Below are 21,667 nucleotides of genomic sequence, written 5' to 3' on the forward strand. Positions count from 1 at the left end.
GGATTTCTTACTATTTATGCAGCGCTATTATATTACTGACGATTAGACAAACATTTTCTGCTGCTGAGAGAAAACCACTGCGCATGTCCTGGAGCGCCGCGTGCGAGTGAAAGGTGGGGAGGGGAGGGGGGGGGGAGAAACACGTAGTTTCTTGGATTTTAATTGGTGCGTTTTGCATCCACTAAAAACAAAGATGTTAACAAATAAACTGGACAGTATGTTCCACGTTTAGTGATATTTTCACAGCTGCGGTCTCGACTGGTCTTGAAATAAAATGCCGAGTCCTCAGAGACCGAGACCGAGACAAGACCAAGACCAAATGCGGTCGAGTCCGAGACGAGACCGAGACCATCAGAAAACGGTCTTAAGACCGGACTCGAGACCAAGACCGATCTCGAGTACCACAACACTGGCAAGCAGCCTTAGAATCAAATGTTTTCCATTGAGTCTGACTGATTTTGAGCTATGTTACATGGAAGACCAACCATGTTGGTCTATGCAAAAAGCCAAACATCCAAAGGATACCAGCAATTCCACCTCTGAATGACACACCAAAAAGTAAGTTAAGGTTTTTGAGTGGTCTAGTCAAAGTCCAAACTTAAATAAAGTCAATTTGGTGTTACTTTAAAATGGTTGATGGTGGAAATCCATCTACTGTTGTTGAATTAAAATGATTAAAAGGACAGTGGGCTAAATTTCCACTTGTATTTGCTGCTGTGCAGAGGAACAATGGGTCCTATATTTCTATATAGCACTGAGAGTTTGCTCATCGGCCATAATATTAAAATCCTCTTGGCTCACAAAGAGAGATCTACACCTCAAACTGCACTTTGTCCACATTTAAATGAAATACTTAAATGTGTACTGGTGAAAAGCCATCCATAGTTTAGCATATTTATGATCACAACAACCAGAGCAAGCAGCCTTAGAATAAAGTGTTTTCCATTGAGTCTGACTGTGTTTGAGCTTTGTTACATGGAAGACTGTTGAACAAGAAAAACTGAGACATTTATTTTTACATTTAAATAAAATTTCACACTCATTGTATAAAGATAAATCAAAATTGAATCATTCCAGTCCACTCAAGCAGGCAACTTCACCCAGCAGAGCTACAGATGGTCAGATGTGCTGTTGGCAGCTTGCCGACAACGCCGTTCCTCCTCGTTGCTCTTCTAAGTGAAATGTTTGATCAACTTCTCTGTGTTTGTAAGAAAATATTACATGTGTTGCACATTTCAAGATTAATAAATAGCATTCATTTAAGTTAATATTATCAGCCTTTGGTTTGGAAACATCACTTTCTTATGCACGAGTCTCTGTAGCCAGTTTGTTATCCACATAAATCAGATTTTCATAGTTTTTGGACATGTTGGGGAAAAAATCAAAACAAATGAAACAGCTCATGGATATCACAAATGTGCACCTCTGCAAGAGAACCAACACAGCTGCGACTTCAATATCACGCTCATGGCCCAATGACAACTTTGCATAATCACATGCTGTTGTACAAAAACACTTTACTCATTTGAGCGTTGAGGATTACAGTTTTTTTTTTCTTTTCTTTCTTTCTTTCTTTTTTTTTTTTTTTTTACACACCTAGCTTGAAGTTGAATTGAAACTATAAACTCTGCCTCCTCAGCCTGACCATCATAACTATATGATGCAAAAATCTGCAGAAGCATGAAAATTGAACAGACACGTTGAAGCATTCTGCAGTGGGGTGGCCTGGTTTAATATTCTTTATCATTGATGAACAATGCTAACACATGTAATGTACAGTTTTTATCTTTAATCTAAAAATCTGTTGGCTTGGCAACTGCTTACTGGTTTTGCTCTATTGATACGAATAAAGATACTTGTCATATTATATTGTTATTAAAATGATTAATTGGTCTTTATTGTTCTTGCAACATCAAAAACTATTTGGCGTATTTTTCTCATCATTAATACCGAGTATTCCACATCTCAGTATTTTATGGTATGCCTTTTACCGATACTTTAAAAGGCCTGCAGCTCTAAAAGCAGTGAAGATGATTCTACACAGTGCAGCTCATCCAGGTTTTACTCAGTTAAATATGCTATAAACCATGTACATTCCCTTCATTTCAAAGCTATAAACTGCTGTGTGGGTCTGTCTCAATATGTCCAGGCAAAACAAAGACATGAGTGATGTGGCAAAATGTGAAAACACAAAAGCAAAAATATATCTTAATTTGCAAGCTACATATTAAGCACTGATTTCTTGTTTAATGAGTGACAAAGTTGGATTCCAGCTGTTGGGATCCAACCATAAAAACAAAACATGTTCAAACCATGTTACCTGATCAAAAATGTTACCTGACCGGAGATCAATTGTACATGCAGTAACTGGGCATGTTGCATGTGGTCTAAATAGACTACAAGTGCAGTTGATCACATGCACAAAAGTGATGCAGACCACCGTCTTTAAATGAGGATTTTGTGCATCAGGTAAACAGTCCCCCTTCCTCCTCCTTCCTCTGTATTTGTTCTACCAAACGGTCACAAAGCTAAAGAAATGCTTCTCTGCAGACATTCTCCTTTGTGAACAATGATGTTAAAATCTCCATCTAAGAGTTATTGACCATTCACCTGTTTTATTATTATGATAGTTATATTGTGATTGGTCTTACTTGTGGCATTTTTTAAGGCACAAGATTTAATTTCTCAATGAAGAATGGCTAAGAATGATTATCACTATCAGCATCCTGCTGAAGACTGAGCTGCTGGAGGACAAAGTGACCAAAGTAAGGAACACTCTGTGACTTCTACCATCCATTTGTTCACTGTCTGCAGTATTACTGACATTAACTGTCTGTCCTGTCTATCGTTTTCTGGCTTGGCCTTCTCTTTACCTTGGATGTTTTCCTGGAGGAAGCTAAGCTGCTGCTGCAATAACAAAATGTCCTCCTTCTATAGATGATAGACTTGGCCCTGCCTTTCAGTGTTTGATTCTGTCTCTTTCCTATGCAAAGCTGTTGATCTTTTGCTGCAACAAACTGCATGTGCTCAATTCCATCCTGTAGACTGGAAAATGAGCTCAGAGCTTATCTGCTTAGCTGTGTTCCTGTCCTAGAAGCCACTTTTGGAGCTACTGCTGCCATTAACTCTCTACTGGTTCTCTATTAATGTACTCCTGGATCAGTGCTTTGTGTGTGTGTGTGTGTGTGTGTGTGTGCTCCGTATTTGGAAACTCCCAGTTGGTGGTGGCAGGTGGTCGTTCACACAGAGCCAGTTCAGGTTCAGGTTCAGGTTCAGGTTCTATTGTCCTTTTCACTGTTACTACATGCACGGTAAGTATGAAGGATTGCTGCAAAGTCAACAACACAATGACGCACACTATGCTCGTGCAGGAGAAGGTGATGCTGCCACTCAACACTTATTGCAATCAGATCTAAAAAAATATTAAAGGTATATTAATTGTGATTTAGTTGAGGAAATTCAATTAAATTATTCCATGAAAAAAAAGTGAAAACTGCTAAAACCTGAATTGGTTAGTATTATAATATATTTAATCTCTATTATTTTCAACCAAAGTTATTCCACAAGGCTCTTTAGACATTGTGGAAGGTCTAAAGAACCACTTGTGACACAAGTACTTGTGACACAAGTGCAGATCCCTGTAATGAAGGGATCTGCAGGGAGCAGATCCCTTCACTAAAGCAAAGCAACAAACAACAACAAAACAAGACAAAGAAGTTTCCCTTAAGCTAACGATCACAAGAGCGATTTTTGGAAGACAAAGATGGATTTGGAACAGATTCGTCAGAATGAACAAAGTAGATTCAGTTAAGACTCTACTTTGTCTAACTAGACAAAGTAGTTTGTCTACTTGGTGAGCTAACTTGGTTTGGTCGATTTGTTTATTTTTGCTGTTTTTGATTTCTAATTCCCATGGCTTGTCTTCATGTGGTTTTTGTTTGGATTCTACTTTTCTAATTCTCACTTGGTCTGCTAGGCAGTGGTAAATGGAAAGTGTGCTTGTATTACATTTGCTTGAATTAGAGAAACTGTACTTGGTCTGTTTCTGTGTGATCGAGTGAGATATCGCTATGGTGACACCAGCAGACTGGCTGTGTAGCTCTATAATCAGATTGCCACACATCTGCTTTAAGATGTAGCTGGTTAACTTAGCGAAGTTTAGAGTTCTACGGTGGTGTGGTGGGCGGGGTTAGTGAGCGTGGTTGTGGGAGAAAGCCCAAATGTAAGAGGTATTGCTTGCCAAGTCTGTATGGTTCAATAAAATGTACAGATGCAATAATAATAGCAATAACAATAATCAGCTGAAAGCCTTCTGAGTACTGACATGCTGCTTTAAGTGGATGCTAATAACTGGGATGTATTCCTAACCTGTTGAGTTTGTCTTTATCAACATCTTTTTCAGCACGCCTGAAGTAATTTCACTCAGAAACACTGCACAGCATGGAAGAGACATCGGGCATCGGCACTGGCCTTTGACGTGTGAAAATGATTTAAATTCTGCTCTCCTAGGGATGAACCCGGCCCCCAGCCGGCCCAATGTTCCCTTCTAGCATATGAAATTAGCAGGACATTTTTCTTTGAGCCTGAACCAAAAAGGGCCACCTCCTGAAAGAGGAGTAATGAGACTGGGCTCCGTTTTCCTCTTTCAGCTTCCTGTTCTCACTGACTTAAGTGAGTCCCACAAGTATCCGATGATGGACAGTTTCAACGTTCTTCAAGGACTCAAGGACAGCATCACAATGATGTCTGCAGCTCTGAGCTTCTTCTTTATTTTTTATTTTTTTGTTCTCCTTCCAGACACATAGCAAAGGCTGAGGTATTTGATCAGCATAGTTCAGTCCTGCCTGTGTTCATCAACAACGTTCTGAAACTAAAACCCAAACCGTTTGAAAACGTGATGGAGAGTTTGACCACTGAAGAATCAGTGATGACTTAAAATGCAGGTGGACAGTCATGATAACTGACTCAAAGAACTTTAACTGGATTACAAACAATAAAAGATACAAAAGATATAAAATACATTATTATTATTATTATTATTATTATTATTATTATTATTATTATTATTATTATTATTATTATTATTATTATTATTATTATTATTATGCAGTGGGAATGCAATTCCTCTTTCATATAGATAACATTTCAGCCTTCAAACTTCACTAATAACACATTGAAAGTAACAGCTGTGCTCAGTTACTTGAGAAGTGAAAAAACAAGCTGGTTGAAAGCCATAACATCCAGCTAAAACCAGATATTTATACACTGCATAAAAAATAATCAGTCTAAAACTCTTAGATTTACCAACACTTGTGTTTCTTTAGTAAAACAGAATAATTGGAGAGATCAATTTGGGGAACTTTTTTCTTTAAAGTTAAAACTAAAAAAAAAAAACTCTTTCCTGAGTACTTGGTAGAATTGCCTTTTAAATTATATGAGTGCTAATAGGTGCTATTATTGCCTTAGTTTGTCACTCACTAAAATTGCACAAGTTAATTATGTTACTCAATCAAATAATGAACACTAAAAAACTTTGAGGCAATGAGTTTGCATATAGTTTTTGTTTTTTTTAAGCAAGAACTAATCAGGTTTTCTGGTGCATGTGAAATGTAGAGGAGCCGTCAGTCCAGACAGCAGCAGCGACGTTCTGCAGGGACAGAACCTGGTTCTGGGGCCAGAGTAGATGTTTTCAGAGCTAACCAACATCATCACAGCAGCTGGTGGAAAGTTTCACATCTTCAAAATACATTTCACTCTGCCCCTCATGTGTTTTCTGGTGTGGGTGATATAAGCGCTGCATATTGCTGCATTATGAATACGTGTGAAAGATACAGTTAAGTAAGTCAAACTCTTTTTTTCCAGGCGTAAACGTTGCTGCCTGGGTGGAGGATGTTTAGAAATGGCAGTGGGGACATTTTAATTACACCCACACCTTGTAATAGAAATATCAGAAAGTGTCACAGCACTAAGACACATTCCACCTTCCGGCTAAAACAGGAGCTGATGTGCAGATGGCAGACACATTGTCCCACAGAGCCGATTCCCGTCCGTCCCACGGCGGTCCGGTTAAATAGGAACATATAGCAGACGTGTCATAATCACTGCTAGAACCAGCTCTAATGTCATTACTTTGCTAAGTAATTGAAAAAAATGCAGCAGACAGCCATCAGGCATCCTGTGCAAGTTAAATGAGATTATTAAGACAGAGTATCATAACTTCATTCCTCATTCCCTTCCCCTGATTCTATTCTCTCTTTTGTCCTTTATTCTCCTCTTTCTTCCTCCAGCCTCGCTGTTCCTCTGTCCTTTGGTCCCATCTAAAATTGCTCCTATCAGCTCTACTGCGTGGGAGGAATGTAGTTTCCTCCTCCTCCTCCTCCTCTTTTCTCTTGATCCTGCTACTTCTCTTCATTTCTTACACTTTTTTCCCTCTCTTGTGGCCATGCGATGTGTGCATGAGAGAATGAGAGTGTGAGTATGAGATGCTTTGAGCCAGAGAGGGTTTATGGAGACAGAATGAGAAGGGGAAAGGCACGGCGAGGGAAACTGCATGACAATGACAAAGAGAGGGAAATATATGCATAAGAACAGTCTCCGTGTGTGTGTGTGTGTGTGTGTGTGTGTGTGTGTGTGTGTGTGTGTGTGTGTGTGTGTGTGTGTGTGTGTGTGTGTGTGCTCGCGCGCGTTTGTTTGTAATACCTTGTGGGGACGATTTTCCTGACATATACTACGTTGTGGGGACCAATTGCTCCCTGTAGGGACCGGAGCCTGGTCCCCACAAGGGGAAACCCTGCTTTTGGGTCAGGGGTCAGAGTTAGGGCTAAGGTATGAATTGAGTTTTGTTTAGGGTTAGGGTTAGGAAAAGGGTAAAGGTAAGGTTTAGGCTGTAGAAATGAATGGAAGTCAATGGAAAGTCCCCACAAAGATAGCAACACAAACATGTATGTGTGTGTGCACCCAAAAGTGAGAGAGAGAGATGGAGGAAGACAGAGGCCCTTTTGATCACTAACTTGGTGTCCTACTTACAGCACACTCAAAAGAAAGAAACCCTGAGCTGTGATATGACACCCAAAGCAGACAGACTCAGGAATAAAACCCATTCATACACTAATACATATGAGATGATGGCATCTGTCAAAGCTCCTAACTTTTTCTGTCCCTTCATCTCAAATGGGATCTAGGAAACTCCTACTTGTAAGACCAAAGTTAACATCCACTCATAGTCTTCTAGATGCACCCTTGGCAGTATTATGTTTTTCAGGCACATAATGTCATTTTATAGCGCGATCAAGTACCTAAAAATACTGTATGAATCAAAAATGGCTTAAAATCTTTTGACTTTGTAATTTAACACATTGACATTGGGTCTCTGTCTTTTTAAAAAAAGTCCTACTCTTTCCGGAACTCTGTCTTCAGGAAGTCATCACAGCATGGTTCCTCTATTAACCCTTTAACAATGTTTTTACCAGCGTTTCACTGAGAAGTAGCTGCTATAATGAGCTAAGCCATCCTACAATACCACTAGATGTTTGCTAATTGCTGCTGGCTAGTCTGAAGGAGTTGAGTGGAGGAGTGGCAGGGGATAGGGTTACTCTGTGAGGAGGAAGCTCTGAACCTAGGAAACTGCAGCTCTGAGGAGGAGCTCCGTCTTTAAAGGCGGGGCTAGGACCAGCCAGGCGTTTTAACAGCTGAATGGCTGAAATAAAGCTCAAAAAGTCAAATTTACATAATACTGACCCTTTAATAATCTGCAAAATGTGACTTCAGTGAGTTTTAAAACCAAGAAATAGATTCAATCCAAACAGTGATGAGGGATCTTTACTCTGTTATTATTTCATTTTTCTAACTTTGTGTAAATCTACTTGCTTTGACTGCCTGTCAGTTTGCTGCCCTCTTCCCTATGTGGAACAATAATGGCCTGTGCTGAAACTAGCCGCTTCATAAAAAGGACAAAAACACCATAAAGATCCTTAAACACTCAATTTAACCCAATAATTAAGGGAGGAATTGCATTGATTTTCCTTTTAATTCTAATCCCTTTCCAGCTGTTGATGCTGGCAGGAGCAGAGAACCCCCTGGGTGCTCCCTCACTTTTCCTCCCCGTTTTACAGCCTGGAGTGGACACACTCAGAGAAACACACGGCTGGAGCAGGAGTGGAGATGTATCAGGAGGAAAGTTCAGCTCCCCCGAGCACCCGCTTTTCTTCCTCTCTTCCTCATAAACACTTCCCTGACAGACACTTCCTCCGTCTTCTGCTCTTCAGGCTCACAGAAACACAGGTTTTATCTTAGAGGGAGCGCACAAACAATAGGTTGTCTTGTTTACCATATTCCATACTCCATCTAGACTCCTTCAAGCTTCAGTTGATTCAGGTTAAAAAACATCAAAACCAACATTCAGACAAGGAAAGCTTTGGAGGGAATATTCAAAGCAGAATGTGGAAGATAAAGGCTGAGTAGCTGGCACATAAAGAAAACAGCAGTCTAATTATTCTGATGCTATCTTAAGAAATGGTTGATTACTGTTTAACAGGCCATATATTGCTCCCACTTCCTGCAAGTCTGGGTTAAATATAAACTAGCTTTTGCAGTCTCTCTCCAAGACGTTGGTACTTCAAAAAGGCTACCCACTCTCTGCTACCATTAATAATGTTGGGCAGACAGCTTGGGTGTTGGAGAATAGCAACCTGACTGTTTATTCAGTCTGCTGCGCGCAGCCAAGAGAGGAGACAAACTCAAAAGTTTGAAGGGAATACAGAATCCAAATCCTACAGGCTGAAGCCAAAAGCAGTCCACATTCCCAGCGCCTCTCTGGGCGGCCGCTTTCAGACCTGCTGGCCAGCAAAACACAACTCGTTTCTTCATGAAGTCACAGATGGGAGAAAATGCGAGAAAAATTATTTGAGGTATTTTTTTCTTTTCTGGCAGCATGGGATATTTAAATAACTTACTGTGGATTTTAATTCTAACAGGAAGACATAGAATCCATCAAACACATGGGAGGAAATATTTTTGCAAATTGAACTGCTTTTATAAAAACAAAACAAAGTCTAAATAGATATGTGGAACTGAAACAGAAGTCAGGAGTTTACCAGTGATATTCTTAGGACAGCCAGAATTTGTGATTTAATCCATCATAAATATGACATAAATATGAATATGCATTCAGCCATGCAAAACGATTGGAGGAACCGTGCACCGTCTTTGAGCCGCAGCTCAAAGGCAGTTTCCAAGCTTCCTCCTCACAGAGCAGCCATCTCCTCTGTGACTTCCCCACTCAGCTCCTTCAGACTAGCCAGCAGCAATTAGCAAGCACCGGGTGGAACTGAGCATCTGCTGAGTTCATTATAGGAGCTACTTCTCAGTGAAACTCTGGTAAAAATGTTGTTTCAGGGTTAACAGAGGAGCCACGTTGTGATGACTTCCTGAAGATGGAGTTTCAGAAAGAGCAGGAGTTTTTCATGAGACAGAGACCCAATTTCAAGGCATTAAATGACAAAGTCAAATTTCTTTTATGCCATGTTTGATGTATATGGCATTTTTATAACAGAAGGTAACAATTGTGCTATAAAATTATTCTATGTAGCTAGAAAACACATAATACTGCCCTTTAATCACATTTTAATGTAACTGAAGTGTTTTTATTCCATCGTTTTTTAACTATCCCTCAATCCCAGGAAGGTGTGAATGGACACTTTTACACATTTCATGTTTTTCTGGAATTTTTTTGTCATTTCAGGAACTGCCAGGCTGATGGGACACCCATATCGCTCTTATGCAGCACCAGGCAGTAGAGGATGATTCTTTACTCAGCATGAGTTTTGACATTTCATGTTAACTAGTCGCAATCACATGACGAAACTGAATTTTTCCAGTAAGATGAAAGGATGTCAGATAGTTTGAATTGTATAAGCAATAACTTACAAAAGAGGAACAGCAAGCCTGGCAAAGGCTATTGGAATAATGTGAAGTCAAAAACACTCAGGAACAATTTATTTTGAAACATAATTTTAAAAATAACATCTCTAACATCAGGTCTATGGTCAGCTAAATGTTTATTTGGGAATCAATCTTGTCAGACTCGTCCAACCACAGACCAGAGTCCAGGTTTCCTCTGAGAGTTCAGCTCATCCCTCAGGAGAAGGTAAACTCAGCGGACTGACTCAGACATCTCCAGGTCTGAAGGCAAAGGCAGGGAAGAAAAAGCATAACAAAAGGACTACTTCATGAATTAAGAAGTTAGGGGAAAATTACAAGAGGTTGGTGGATATTAGATGGGGAGGTTAAGGCAATAGAAAAAGTGGACATGTAATAAATATTAGCAAAGAGGCAAAAATGAGGAGGGAGAGAAGCTGAAAGGGCAGCAGAGATGAGAGAGAATACAGCTGAGCAGAGGAAGCAGATGAAAGGAGACAGGGAGACAACCAGACACTGATGTGATCAAAAATACATAAGAAACATACAACTGAAGATGAACCTGACGCCCCTCAACCTGCTGCGGGGAGCGACAGAGACAGGATGGGGAATGACAGAGGGTGACAGAGATCGGCTGACATCAACATGGACAGAGGCGATGTACAGAAACACAAACCTCTCAATTTGAAATAGATCAATTACAGCCTCTCCTAACGACCCCGACCCTCTATTATCACTCCCAGACTCACTTTCACTTCAGAGAAGATATACAAGCTGCTGAGAAACAGCCTGGATGACCAGGAAGAGAAGAACCAACAGCAGAGGCTGAATGTCTGAGCAGCAGCACAAAATACACACAACCACTAAATAGTAACTGTCGCTTTCAAAAAAACATTTAGGGATGCATAAACAGACCAAACACCTTACAAACGTGCATTCTATATGCTGCTCTTAATGACACTCCAATAAGTATTATGTTACTGTTCATGTGATAACATACTTTGATCTCACACACCTTCAGTGTAGAAGTTCTAGTTGACAGACTGGACACACACACACTAATTTGATATGATGCAACAACAACCTGTGGGAACAGTTACAGGAAACGGTTTTAGATATGAGAGCTCTGTTGGACTGTTGAGATCAGCATCCATCATTTGAACTCTTTTTCAACACAGCGTCATAGAGACCGCTCATCTGCAGACATCCCCAGACCTCTGTCCTCCACTCATGCTGATCTGAGACGACCCTGAGGCGTTCCTAAGGCAGCTACGAGATGTGAGCAGGTCCTGGGTGAGCCCTGAGGGCCTCTTCCACTGGGCCAGGTCTCAAATACCTCCCCAGAAAGGCATTTACATTCTTAGTAGGGACTAAACCTACCTTGGCTTGTTTCAGAGAAGCACTGACATATCTGATGTTCTCCTAGAAAATCTCTAAAGGCAAAGTATTTCCTGGAATGCCTTAGCTTAGGGTTTTATTTGACAGATATTGATTCTTGCCATTGCTGCACACAGGAAACATAAGTATGCTCAGACAGACAGATCCTCGACTCTAAAACTCCTTCAAAACACATAAAGACTGGTTTGGAAAACAACTTTGAAAATGCCTGTGTCGTGTGTGTGTGTGTGTGTGTGCGTGTGTGTGTGTGTGTGTGTGTGTGTGTGTGTGTGTGTGTGTGTGTGTGTGTTGGTGGGGGGACAACAAAGGCCTCAACATCGTTCCTTCTGGTCCTTCAGCCAGTCCAATTTCTCTATCACTTCACCATACATTTTGCTTGGTGTGTTATGAACTTCATTCTTCTTTATAGGTATAAGACAGTCTCTGGTTGCTTTAGTTTAACCCTCCCGTCATCTCCAGTGGTCTCCAGGGGTCTCCAGTGGTCTGCAGCGGTCTCCATGGGTCTCCAGCGGTCTCCAGGGATCTCCAGCGGTCTGCAGCGGTCTCCATGGGTCTCCAGCAGTCTCCAGGGGTCTCCAGCGGTCTGCAGCAGTCTCCAAGGGTCTCCAGCGGTCTGCAGCAGTCTCCAAGGGTCTCCAGCGGTCTCCAGCGGTCTGCAGCGGTCTCCAGCAGTCTGCAGCGGTCTCCAGCGGTCTCCAGCAGTCTCCAAGGGTCTCCAGCGGTCTCCAGCAGTCTGCAGCGGTCTCCAGCGGTCTCCAGCGGTCTCCAGCGGTCTGCAGCGGTCTCCAGCGGTCTCCAGCGGTCTGCAGCGGTCTCCAGCGGTCTCCAGCGGTCTGCAGCAGTCTCCAAGGGTCTCCAGCGGTCTCCAGCGGTCTGCAGCGGTCTCCAGCAGTCTGCAGCGGTCTCCAGCGGTCTCCAGCAGTCTCCAAGGGTCTCCAGCGGTCTCCAGCGGTCTGCAGCGGTCTCCAGCGGTCTCCAGCGGTCTCCAGCGGTCTCCAGCAGTCTCCAGCGGTCTGCAGCGGTCTCCAGCAGTCTGCAGCGGTCTTAAGCACTTAAGCAATCCGGCGGGGTTGACAGACCACTTAAGACAGAGAGTAAACCCTGTTCTGCTAAGTCCAAAGTCACCGACCCAAAGTACACACCAAGCAGCCTGACATTAACAGCCGTCTTCAAGAATCCCAAATACCACCCACCCAACCCCACAGCCTTGTTGGACCTGTTCAACTGCCTCAGCACCAGAAACTGAGTGACCTCAGCGTTCTCAACCTATGGTTCCAGGACAAAATGTTTGTTGTTAATTCACAGTATGTATTTCACCATTTTATTAGTTTTAAGGGTCACTTTTGTTATGATCCGTGTTTCAGTGCGTTTATTTTTGAGATTTTCTGTGTTCAGTCCTGTTTTCCTGTGAGTCTCTGCGTCTTCCCCGTTGATTGTTCCCAGGTGTTTCTCGTTCCCTTGATTACCCCGTGTGTATTTAGTCTCACCTGTTGTCTGTGTTCTTTGTCGGGTCCTTGACTTACGAATGTCGATTGTCTTATGTCAGTAGTTGTGTGAGCTCTCTGGTTGAACTGTGAAGTCCCGCTTAGCTTAGCTCCTAGTTCAGTCTTGTATCAGTTGCTACCGGTATTTGGCTGTGTGCCTGTCTCTCTGCCGTGCTGCCTGTTGGACTGTTTTGAGCCTTCATTAAACTTGTCATCATCACCATAACCTGGGTCCTGCGTCATCTCCTCACCACCATCCACCCCACCTCATGACAACTTTAAGTTTATCACAATGTCAAATGTATTTATGTTTTCTGGTAGATTATTAAATACTTCCTGTACATTTTGTGTCATGTAAAACAAGTAAAACAACGCCAAATTTTTGTAATTGTTGGTGCCAGAAAGAGAGGCAGGAACAGGTTTCATTCTGCCAAAATCTCTCCGTTGCTCCATGGTATCTGATGGTGGTGCTGGTCTTTAATACAAGCAGTGATCAGAAAGTAGGCAAAGCTTTACCAAGACCCAGAAAATAATCTGTTCCTCTAACCTGGTACCTAAAAGCACATGCCTTCTAAAATCTATTGTCTGTCCTTATATCCTTATACAAAGTCTAAAACAGTTTGGTGATCTGTCCAGATTGTGTTGGACTGAAGCTGACGCCCCTCAACCTGCTGCGGGGAGCAATAGAGACAGGATGGGGAGTCATTAGGAACCATTAATGATTTACCTGAAACATCCTCCAACTACTACAAAAGTAAAGCAAATTATGAAGCTTAGTGTCTCTATAGCTGCTGAGGGATATTTCTGTGTGAACTCGTCACCACAGTAGAACGGAGCGTTGTGTGGAACAAGGAAACACACCTCAACCTCGCTCATTGCTCACTGTTTGTTTTTGTTTTTGTCAGGTGTCATGGCGGCAGACGTATAGTTCAGACTGAAACACTGAGGCTTCATGCAGTCTCTCATGAAGTGTTTAGCCATTTTTATTATATTTAATTGTGCACAAGAGGATTTTTGTTTCTCCAAAACCACCTTTTTTTCCTCCACTATTTTGTTGTTACATTCTCCTTTTATTTTGTTTCTATATTAAAAATATCACTAAAACTGGTATTTATAGGTGCTCCATACTTACATTTTGCACTTTAGAATTAATATTAACATGACTTAATACAAATGATTTAACATTTTTAAAATGTACCTTAAAAGTTAATATAAAACTATATCAAGAATAAAATGACTTGTTCTTAGAGATTTTTACATTTTCAAACATGGATCATCTGAACTGCTCTTTGGAGTTTCGATATGTGGTCAGTGCTGCCCTGCCAACCCCTCTGGCTCGACCCCTGCTGTCATCTGTCCAGCATACTGTAAATTATTTCAAGATTTAACCTTCATCCAAGAGAAAGGCTTACAGGTGGAGCACGGAGGCTCTTCTATACTCTTTCTCATCTATCATTTTTACCACCTCTCTGTTTGTGATTAAGTTCCAGTCATTTTGGTTCTCCCCTAAACTGCAGTGGACTATCAGCTGTAATGTGCCTCAAATGGCAGCCAGTTTCTGTCTCTGCTGATGTACACAGAACGTCCTAACCTTTCTCGGCCTCTGCCTCATCTGGATAATAAGGGGATCATAAAAAATACAGAAGTTTACACATACCCCATAAAAACCCTGGAGTTAGCTCAGGCCAAATTTCTCTTGTTTCAGAGATGTTTAGTCACCAAATTTATTTCTACTCACTAAATGCCACGATAATGAGGGGAAGAATATCAGAGTTCAGAATTAGAATTTTACATACATTTCCTCAGTATTTGGTAGCATTGCCTGACTTGAGTCAAACATTTTGGGTTTTCTTCCACGAGCTTTTCCCAATGCTGGAGTTCTGGCTCATTCTTCTTGACAGAAGCAGGGTTGTCAGGTTTGTAGGATCTACATACGGCTTCTCTCCGGGATCAGGACTGAACAGACTGGATTTCTTGTTGAAGCTAAGATCCTTCAAAGTTTGCAGCAAGATGCTGCAGATTTTCTATCAGTCTGTTGTTCAGAGAGTCATCTCTGCTGCCATCATCTGTTGGGGCAGCAGCATCAGAACCAGGGACCTAAAAAAACTCAACAACCTGATTAAGAAGGCTGGTTCAGTTCTGGTTCTGTTCTGGGGACGACTGTGGAACCTCTGGAGATAATGATGCAAAGAAAGATTCTTCATAAAATCAAGAAAATTGTGGACATTCCTGACCATCCTCTTCATGACACTGTCTTGGGAAAACAGAGTATCTTCAGTCAGAAGCTTCTTCAGGTTCACTGTTACACAGACCGCTACCACTGCCAAATGCCATCACCATCTACAGTAACTCTCTGAGGAATTTGAATTAATGAGTTACAGCATTTAATTTCCCTTTAGGATCAATAAAGTATTTTTGAATGTGAATTTGAACAGATGAATGCAGCATCTGTTCCTCAGGACCAACCAGACTGATGCAGCTCCAGGATTCTCTTCCTGATATCTGATTTCTGCTTAACATCCCCATCATGTTAAAACAGAAATACATCCTTAAAGTCCATCCACAGGTGTTCCTCCAATTGTCTCAAATGTGTTCAGTAAACCTATCAGAAGTCTCCAAAGCTATGACATCATCATCTGTTTTTCCTCATTGTTTAAAGAGACAGTAATCAATCTGCAAACACACTTCCGATTTTGTGAAAACACCAATAAATAAATCTGATAACTTCCTCTGATTATTCTGGCATTTAGCAAATATAAATAATTGCAATAATTTTAACTGACCTATAAGAACAGAACTTAATAATGTAACTTCAGACAGCAAGAAAGAAAAAAGGTGTGTGCATCCTGGCTTTGACTGTACCAGCAAAAGATGAGAACAACCTACATGTAGCATAACAACAGTTTGCAGGAGTCATTTCTCATGTGCCAGCACAACTGTAGCTAGAGAGAGGTAACATGTGAAAACACACTTCGGATGAAAAGGCTCAAGTCAAAGTCACACACTCCTCACTGAGCCTACTTACAGTCTCAAATTTCCCAGAGGGAGGTTTGCACACAGAAACATACTCCCTGCTCTTTCACTCCAGCAAATCTCACTGATGTAATCTCATACTAATCCTATCTCTGACACTTACCCTCTCTAACTGTGAGGTGTGAGTTTTGCCCCCCCGGTGACACTGCTTCCCAACGGCATGAGCATATTTATGCTGAAGTCTCCATAGTACACTAATAAAACATGTTTATATGCAAATACATGAAGTTTCCTGAAAGTGCATTTCAACTACTACCAATAATATTTAACCTTACTCATGGCCAAGTTTTACTCAAATCCTGATTTTAAACTCAGAATTCAGACTTTAATATTCTAAGGTCAAAAGGTAGAGTTCTAAGAAAAAAGTTGGAAGTCTAAATAAAAAAATCATCTTCACAGTTCAAAAGTTCTTGGTGATTCATTAAGTATAATATTGATGTAATGTTTTTCATTTAAAATAATTGAATCCTTGCCTCCTAATTACACTTCCCTAGAGAACAGAAAGCATAAGAGGTGCTGGCTGCATTATTATGATTCACTAAGCTGTAACAAAATGTTCTCCACTGGAGCAGATGAGTAGGCCTCACATTGTATTGTATTGAACAATACAAATGTATTTTTAATTAAAAAACACATTTATGATTTTTCCTCCTCCACCAAACTACATTGGCGTTGGCCCGTCACATAAAACCCCAATAAAATGCCTTGAAGTTTGTGGTTGTAACGTGTGAAAATATTCAAATGTTTATGGGACATAAATACTTTTGCAAGCCAGTGTAGATGTTTTGTCTGATCAGATGCACACCGGCCCCTTCCAGAAAAAGCTGGAAATCGAGTTAGCATGAAAGCCTGCTTCGGTGAGAACCAGCAGTTCTGTGTTATTTCTATCACCTCTCTCTAATTCACAATTTCAAAATGCAGGAGAAGAACACCAACAGAAACACGATGGCAGTGATCCACTTCCTATCAGCGCGCCCAGCGCTGTATGTGAGACAAGTGGGAATCGGTTACCTGGAACAAAGCTTCCCTGGACCACATCTTTATATGCCCACCAACTCTCATCAAGCTTGGATATAATAGGCTGAGCTGTGAAGAGACAGAAAAAAGAGAATGTGAGGTTTTTAATAAGATCTTTAATGACTGCTCAAAATTCTCTTTCATATCAAAGCTCTTTTTTTTAAACTCCCTGGCAGAGCAAAAAGAGATGAATACCACTATTAAAGAGAAAACATGAAGGCAGCTATGAGTTGTAAGCAATGATAAATATTGAATTTGAGGGTAATGACGTGACTTCTTCAAATGCAAGTTATTTTATAAAAAAATAACAATTCTGACAGTCTCCACTGTACATTAGAAGAGGGTGCTTATGTGTTTTCAATAACATTACCAAAAAGAAGCCATGAGTTTATTTAGACCCACCACAAGAACCAGAAATGTTATTCCAAAATGAAGTACGTTTGATTTCTGAATAAACACAAAGATGAACCAGTGGGTTTAGCATGTTACCAAAATACAAACTGCAGCCTCTGCAGTGTGAAGAGCTTTGCACTCCCCAGTCACTTCCTCTCCACACTGATGCAATCTGTGTGTGGAACTTCTGTCACTGAAAACTTTTGCGGCTCAAGAAATAAATCTGGGAAACCAATTTAGACAAACAGAAATGTCATTTCTGAAAGAGAAGGCCGGAGCTGAAATGAAAACTGAACTCGGCTTTCATAAATCTTAGATGTGTGCTACATGGACCGCTCGACTTCAGGCAGCGTCACCAAAAGCTTTTCACAGGAAATCCTCTTTACCGTGAAAGACAGGAAATAAACAGACTTTCTACATAAAGTATATGATTTGATACAGTTCTAGTGTTTGAATGTTTGTGTTAGTGCTGTATTATATTTGACTCTAAAAGGAGAAAATGGATCTGTGTTCCACTTGAAAGTGGAGAAATTAGTAGCATTTGCTTATTGTTTGTTGTGGGAATGGAAACCAGGGTGAACCATCAGGGACCCTGACTTCAAAGTCAAAAAACAAAAAAACACACAGAGATAATATAAAACTGAGCTTGATTCTCAGTTTTCAGTCCAAGATCTGACTTTAGTTTTATTGTATTTGTGGAAAAAATAAACCAATTGGCAGTCAGTTTGCATCGTCATAACTGGCCTAAAGATTGTTGCTGTGGGAGATGAAGCCATCAAAGTTGTCTCTGGTCCAGAACACTTTAACATCAGGAGGTTAAAACTTAACGGGGATTACTGCTTTTCCCTTTTCAATACAATTTAGCCATAGAAATGTGTTGTTAAATATTATTGCAATGTGTGACCATTTTTCAGTCCATAATTTGTTAGCTATTTCACAGATCTGGGTAGAGTTTGACTCAGCAGGTGAAAAAAAGAAACCAAGACAGAAATTCAGAACTGGACAGATAGTTGTTTAGTCAAAGCTTCATCAAATGCTGAAACACCAGAGATTCAGGCGAGTAACTTCTATTGCTTCTGGCTGGTTAACAGTTGAAACCAGAATACCAAATAAAGAAACAAAAACACTCTTTTCTTTCTCACAGTCTGAAGTTAAATCTGAACAAACCTTTCTCGTTTTTAATGTCAGGTAGAATTACCAAAATTATTTACATTTCCTAAATGCCATAAAACATAGTGAGAACATTTTTTAGACATTTTTTGTAACCTTCCTTGAACTCAAAGTTTACATACATTCAGTGAGTATCAAGGATGCCTGTCTTATTAAGCTGCATGACTTCGGTCAGACCTTTTGGGTTTGGGTTTGCTTAGAGCCAAATTTCCAGCAAACCAAAAGCTTCTTGAAGGAAATCAACAATGTTGGAAAACGGATTCAAAGGGAAATCCAACAAATACTTGAATGTGGAAGTGAAGATGCTGAAAAAACATTTGAAAAATCTACCTTTTATTATTTTGGCATTTAATAAGCTGTCCATTTGGTTAATCCCAGCTGCCCTAAAATATCAAAAATCTAGACTGATTTATTGTCAGACACTGAGAAAAGAACAACTATATTTCTATTTCTATATGTAGTATATACATATGTGTGTGCGTGTGCGAGTGCGTGTGTGTGTGTGTGTGTCAATGTATTCCCCATGATTTGATAAAATGGTTTCTCTCACTCTGTGTTTCTCTGTATTTAGCTGAAATGATGAAAAATAACCAGTCCAACCAGTTTGTAACTTTTTGTAATTATGTACGAAGTCTGGACTCATCCAGTGAAAATTCTGTCAGCTGATATGAGGTACAAACAGCTGCAGCTCTTGTATTCATGAATTATATATTTACTGTGTGTGACTCGCTGTGCTCTCTGTATTAGGAGCTGTTTTATGCATATGCATGCGTTGTAAGAGTGTGATCAAAGTGTCGGCTTATGGTGTGTGAGAACGCGGACTCAGTGCTCTAACTCTGCCCAACACGTCCGGACTTGTTGTAATCAACAGCATAAAAACCAGAGAAGAAGAAGCTGACATTGTAACCTGAGTGGCAGCTACTATGAAAACGTTGCATGTCTGAACTACAGCAGCCTGATAAACCTGAAGCTGTTAAATGGTCACATATACACAGGGTTTGTTTCACAGTAGTGTATTTTTTTTAATTATTTTTTATGTTTTATTTAGTATTATTATTATTATTATTATTATTATTATTATTATTATTATTATTATTATATTTTTTCTGTTTTGTTGTTGGTTGTTTGTAGCTACATCTGACGGTTCTGGTGAATGATGGGAGTTTCCTTTGCATCCTTACCTGACGAACTGCAGATGATGTATATTTGCAAAATCAAACATAAATCCCAAATGAAACGCATTCTTCGTTCAATTCCTGCTCATGTCCTGTCGCTACTGCGGGATCGCGCTGAAAGACCAGGGGGGCAAACTTTGTACATTTTCCCCTGGTCCCCGTCTCCGTCCTCCGGCGCAGCGATGAAACGTTTGGAAACCTCAAAGCTCCGGAGCGGGAGATCGGCTTCCACAGCGCCGTCCTCCTTCACTCACCGGTGCGTTGCCCAGGCAACATTTCTTACTCTGTATCTTGTTTTGTTTTTTTTTCTTTCCTTTCTTTTTTCTTTTTTTTCAATCTTAGAAGCGTGTGTGATGAAGGTGTCTGTCAGTAAATGAAGCCGTTAGGACACCTGAGCGCTGAGCTCCGCTGCTCTGCGTGGAGATGATGCTGGCTGGGAGCGCGCAGCCGCTGTGGACGCAAAGCCCGAGGAGAGCGCAGAAAAACTCCGCATGTTCATCAGATGATGTCAGGATGGACTCATTAAACTGACCAGATATACGGAAAAATGGCGAGACGATATGCTTTTACTAATTAAGAGTGCAAAAAGGACTAAACAGTTCCAGTGTCACTCTTACAGTAAAACTGCATGTTCCTGGAAAAACTCAAACACTCAAAATCCTCCAGAAAATAAATCGATATTAATCTGACGTCCTGTGCAGAAAGTCCCTGTGCTGAGTCAGTTTCTCTATGGACGCAGTGAGGTGCATGCAGATGGCCTTGGTGATTGTTTGGCTATTCTGACCTAAATAAATAGCCTACCTCATAAATGTCTACCGTGAATGTCGCACGCCCTCTGCTGTTAGCTTTGAGTAACTTGTAGAGGTCTATAGATGCCATAATTTAACAAATTAACTAATCATTACATGATTAGTTAGATGTGTTGTTAATTTCATTAGGAAACAAGTATATTAGTATGTATTAAATATATCATTAGTGAACAATGTCAAAAAATAGTAATTTGATCTTACAATATATAAATGAATTTAATTTCAATTCAGTTTATTTATAAAGCACCAAATCACTAAAGAGTCTCAGTGCGACGCTGGTAAAAACGTTGTTGTTAAAGTGTTAATACAGGAGCCATGTTGCCATGACTTCCTGAAGGTGGAGTTCAAGAAAAAGCTATTTTCTTAAAGAAACAGAGGCCCAATTTCAAGGCATTAAACCACAAAGTCAAATTTCTTTTAAGTCATATCTGATATATACAGATTTTCTTTTATAACATCTGAAGGTTGTTGTTTCTTGATTGTGCTATAAAAGGAACAATGTGCCTGGAAAACATGTAGCACTGCCCCTTTAATTCTGGTCACCCTGCAGAGTCTCAGAGTCCACAGTGGTCAGTCAGTCTTCTCCAGAGCAACATGTGGCCTGGACCCCCAAACCTCCATGTCCCACTCGGCCCCTGGTTTACTGCTAATTATCATTACACCAGGAAATTATTTTACCCAGCACTGCACTGGGTAAATAATATAAGCCTCTGTGTTTGTCATTTCCAATCACTATAAATAAAGGTCAACAAGTGGGTCGACCTTTTAACTGGAGCTTGGGAACAAAGACAAACATTACAATTTGCCAGCAATCAAAGAAAGTTTTTAATATATCAGTTTTTGAGCTAGTAAATGTAAAAAACATTTTTTCTATTGATCTAATTTTTATTTGCAAAACATATTTTATTAAGTTGCTGTCTTTATTAAACTTGAGTACTGGTTAGTATTTTGTTTGCTACGACATGATGTTCTAATTGGGGCCTGCCCATCCAATGCATGGCAGGTACCTATTGTTCTACATCCATCACCCTTAATGCGGTTCAAACCGCTGAGTCCACCCCCACAAAAGTGGTATCAAAACGATGTCTCGCTCGCTCTGGCGTACAGCTTGATGTCATCCATGTAGAGGAGGTGATTGATGGTGGCCCCATTTTTGAGTCGGTATCCATAGCCAGTCTTGTTGATTTTTTTTTTCTTTCGAAATAATTTATTGATACTTGGGACATTTTAAATATAGCATTACAAAGTTATACAGAAATTCTTACAAGTACAA

The 21,667-nt window shown here is 40.5% G+C and overlaps 1 protein-coding gene across 2 annotated transcripts in view; it reads right to left on the minus strand.

The window, feature by feature from the left end:
* The window catches only part of LOC106917927 (carbonic anhydrase-related protein 10-like), a 91,565-nt gene extending 71,061 nt beyond the window's left edge, over positions 1-20,504 (minus strand). For both annotated transcript variants that reach the window (XM_088008033.1, XM_088008032.1), the window contains exons 1-2: positions 19,592-20,504; positions 16,842-16,916 (exon numbers count right to left, since the gene is read on the minus strand). In XM_088008033.1, coding sequence (XP_087864159.1) covers positions 16,842-16,916; positions 19,592-19,652 — 136 coding nt within the window. In that variant the 5' untranslated portion in view covers positions 19,653-20,504. The remainder of the gene's footprint in view (positions 1-16,841; positions 16,917-19,591) is intronic.
* Between the last annotated feature and the right edge of the window lie 1,163 nt (positions 20,505-21,667).

Source organism: Poecilia mexicana, unplaced genomic scaffold, assembly GCF_051168715.1.
Source record: "Poecilia mexicana isolate PSO_F unplaced genomic scaffold, ASM5116871v1 scaffold_8, whole genome shotgun sequence".
Lineage (NCBI taxonomy): Eukaryota > Metazoa > Chordata > Actinopteri > Cyprinodontiformes > Poeciliidae > Poecilia > Poecilia mexicana.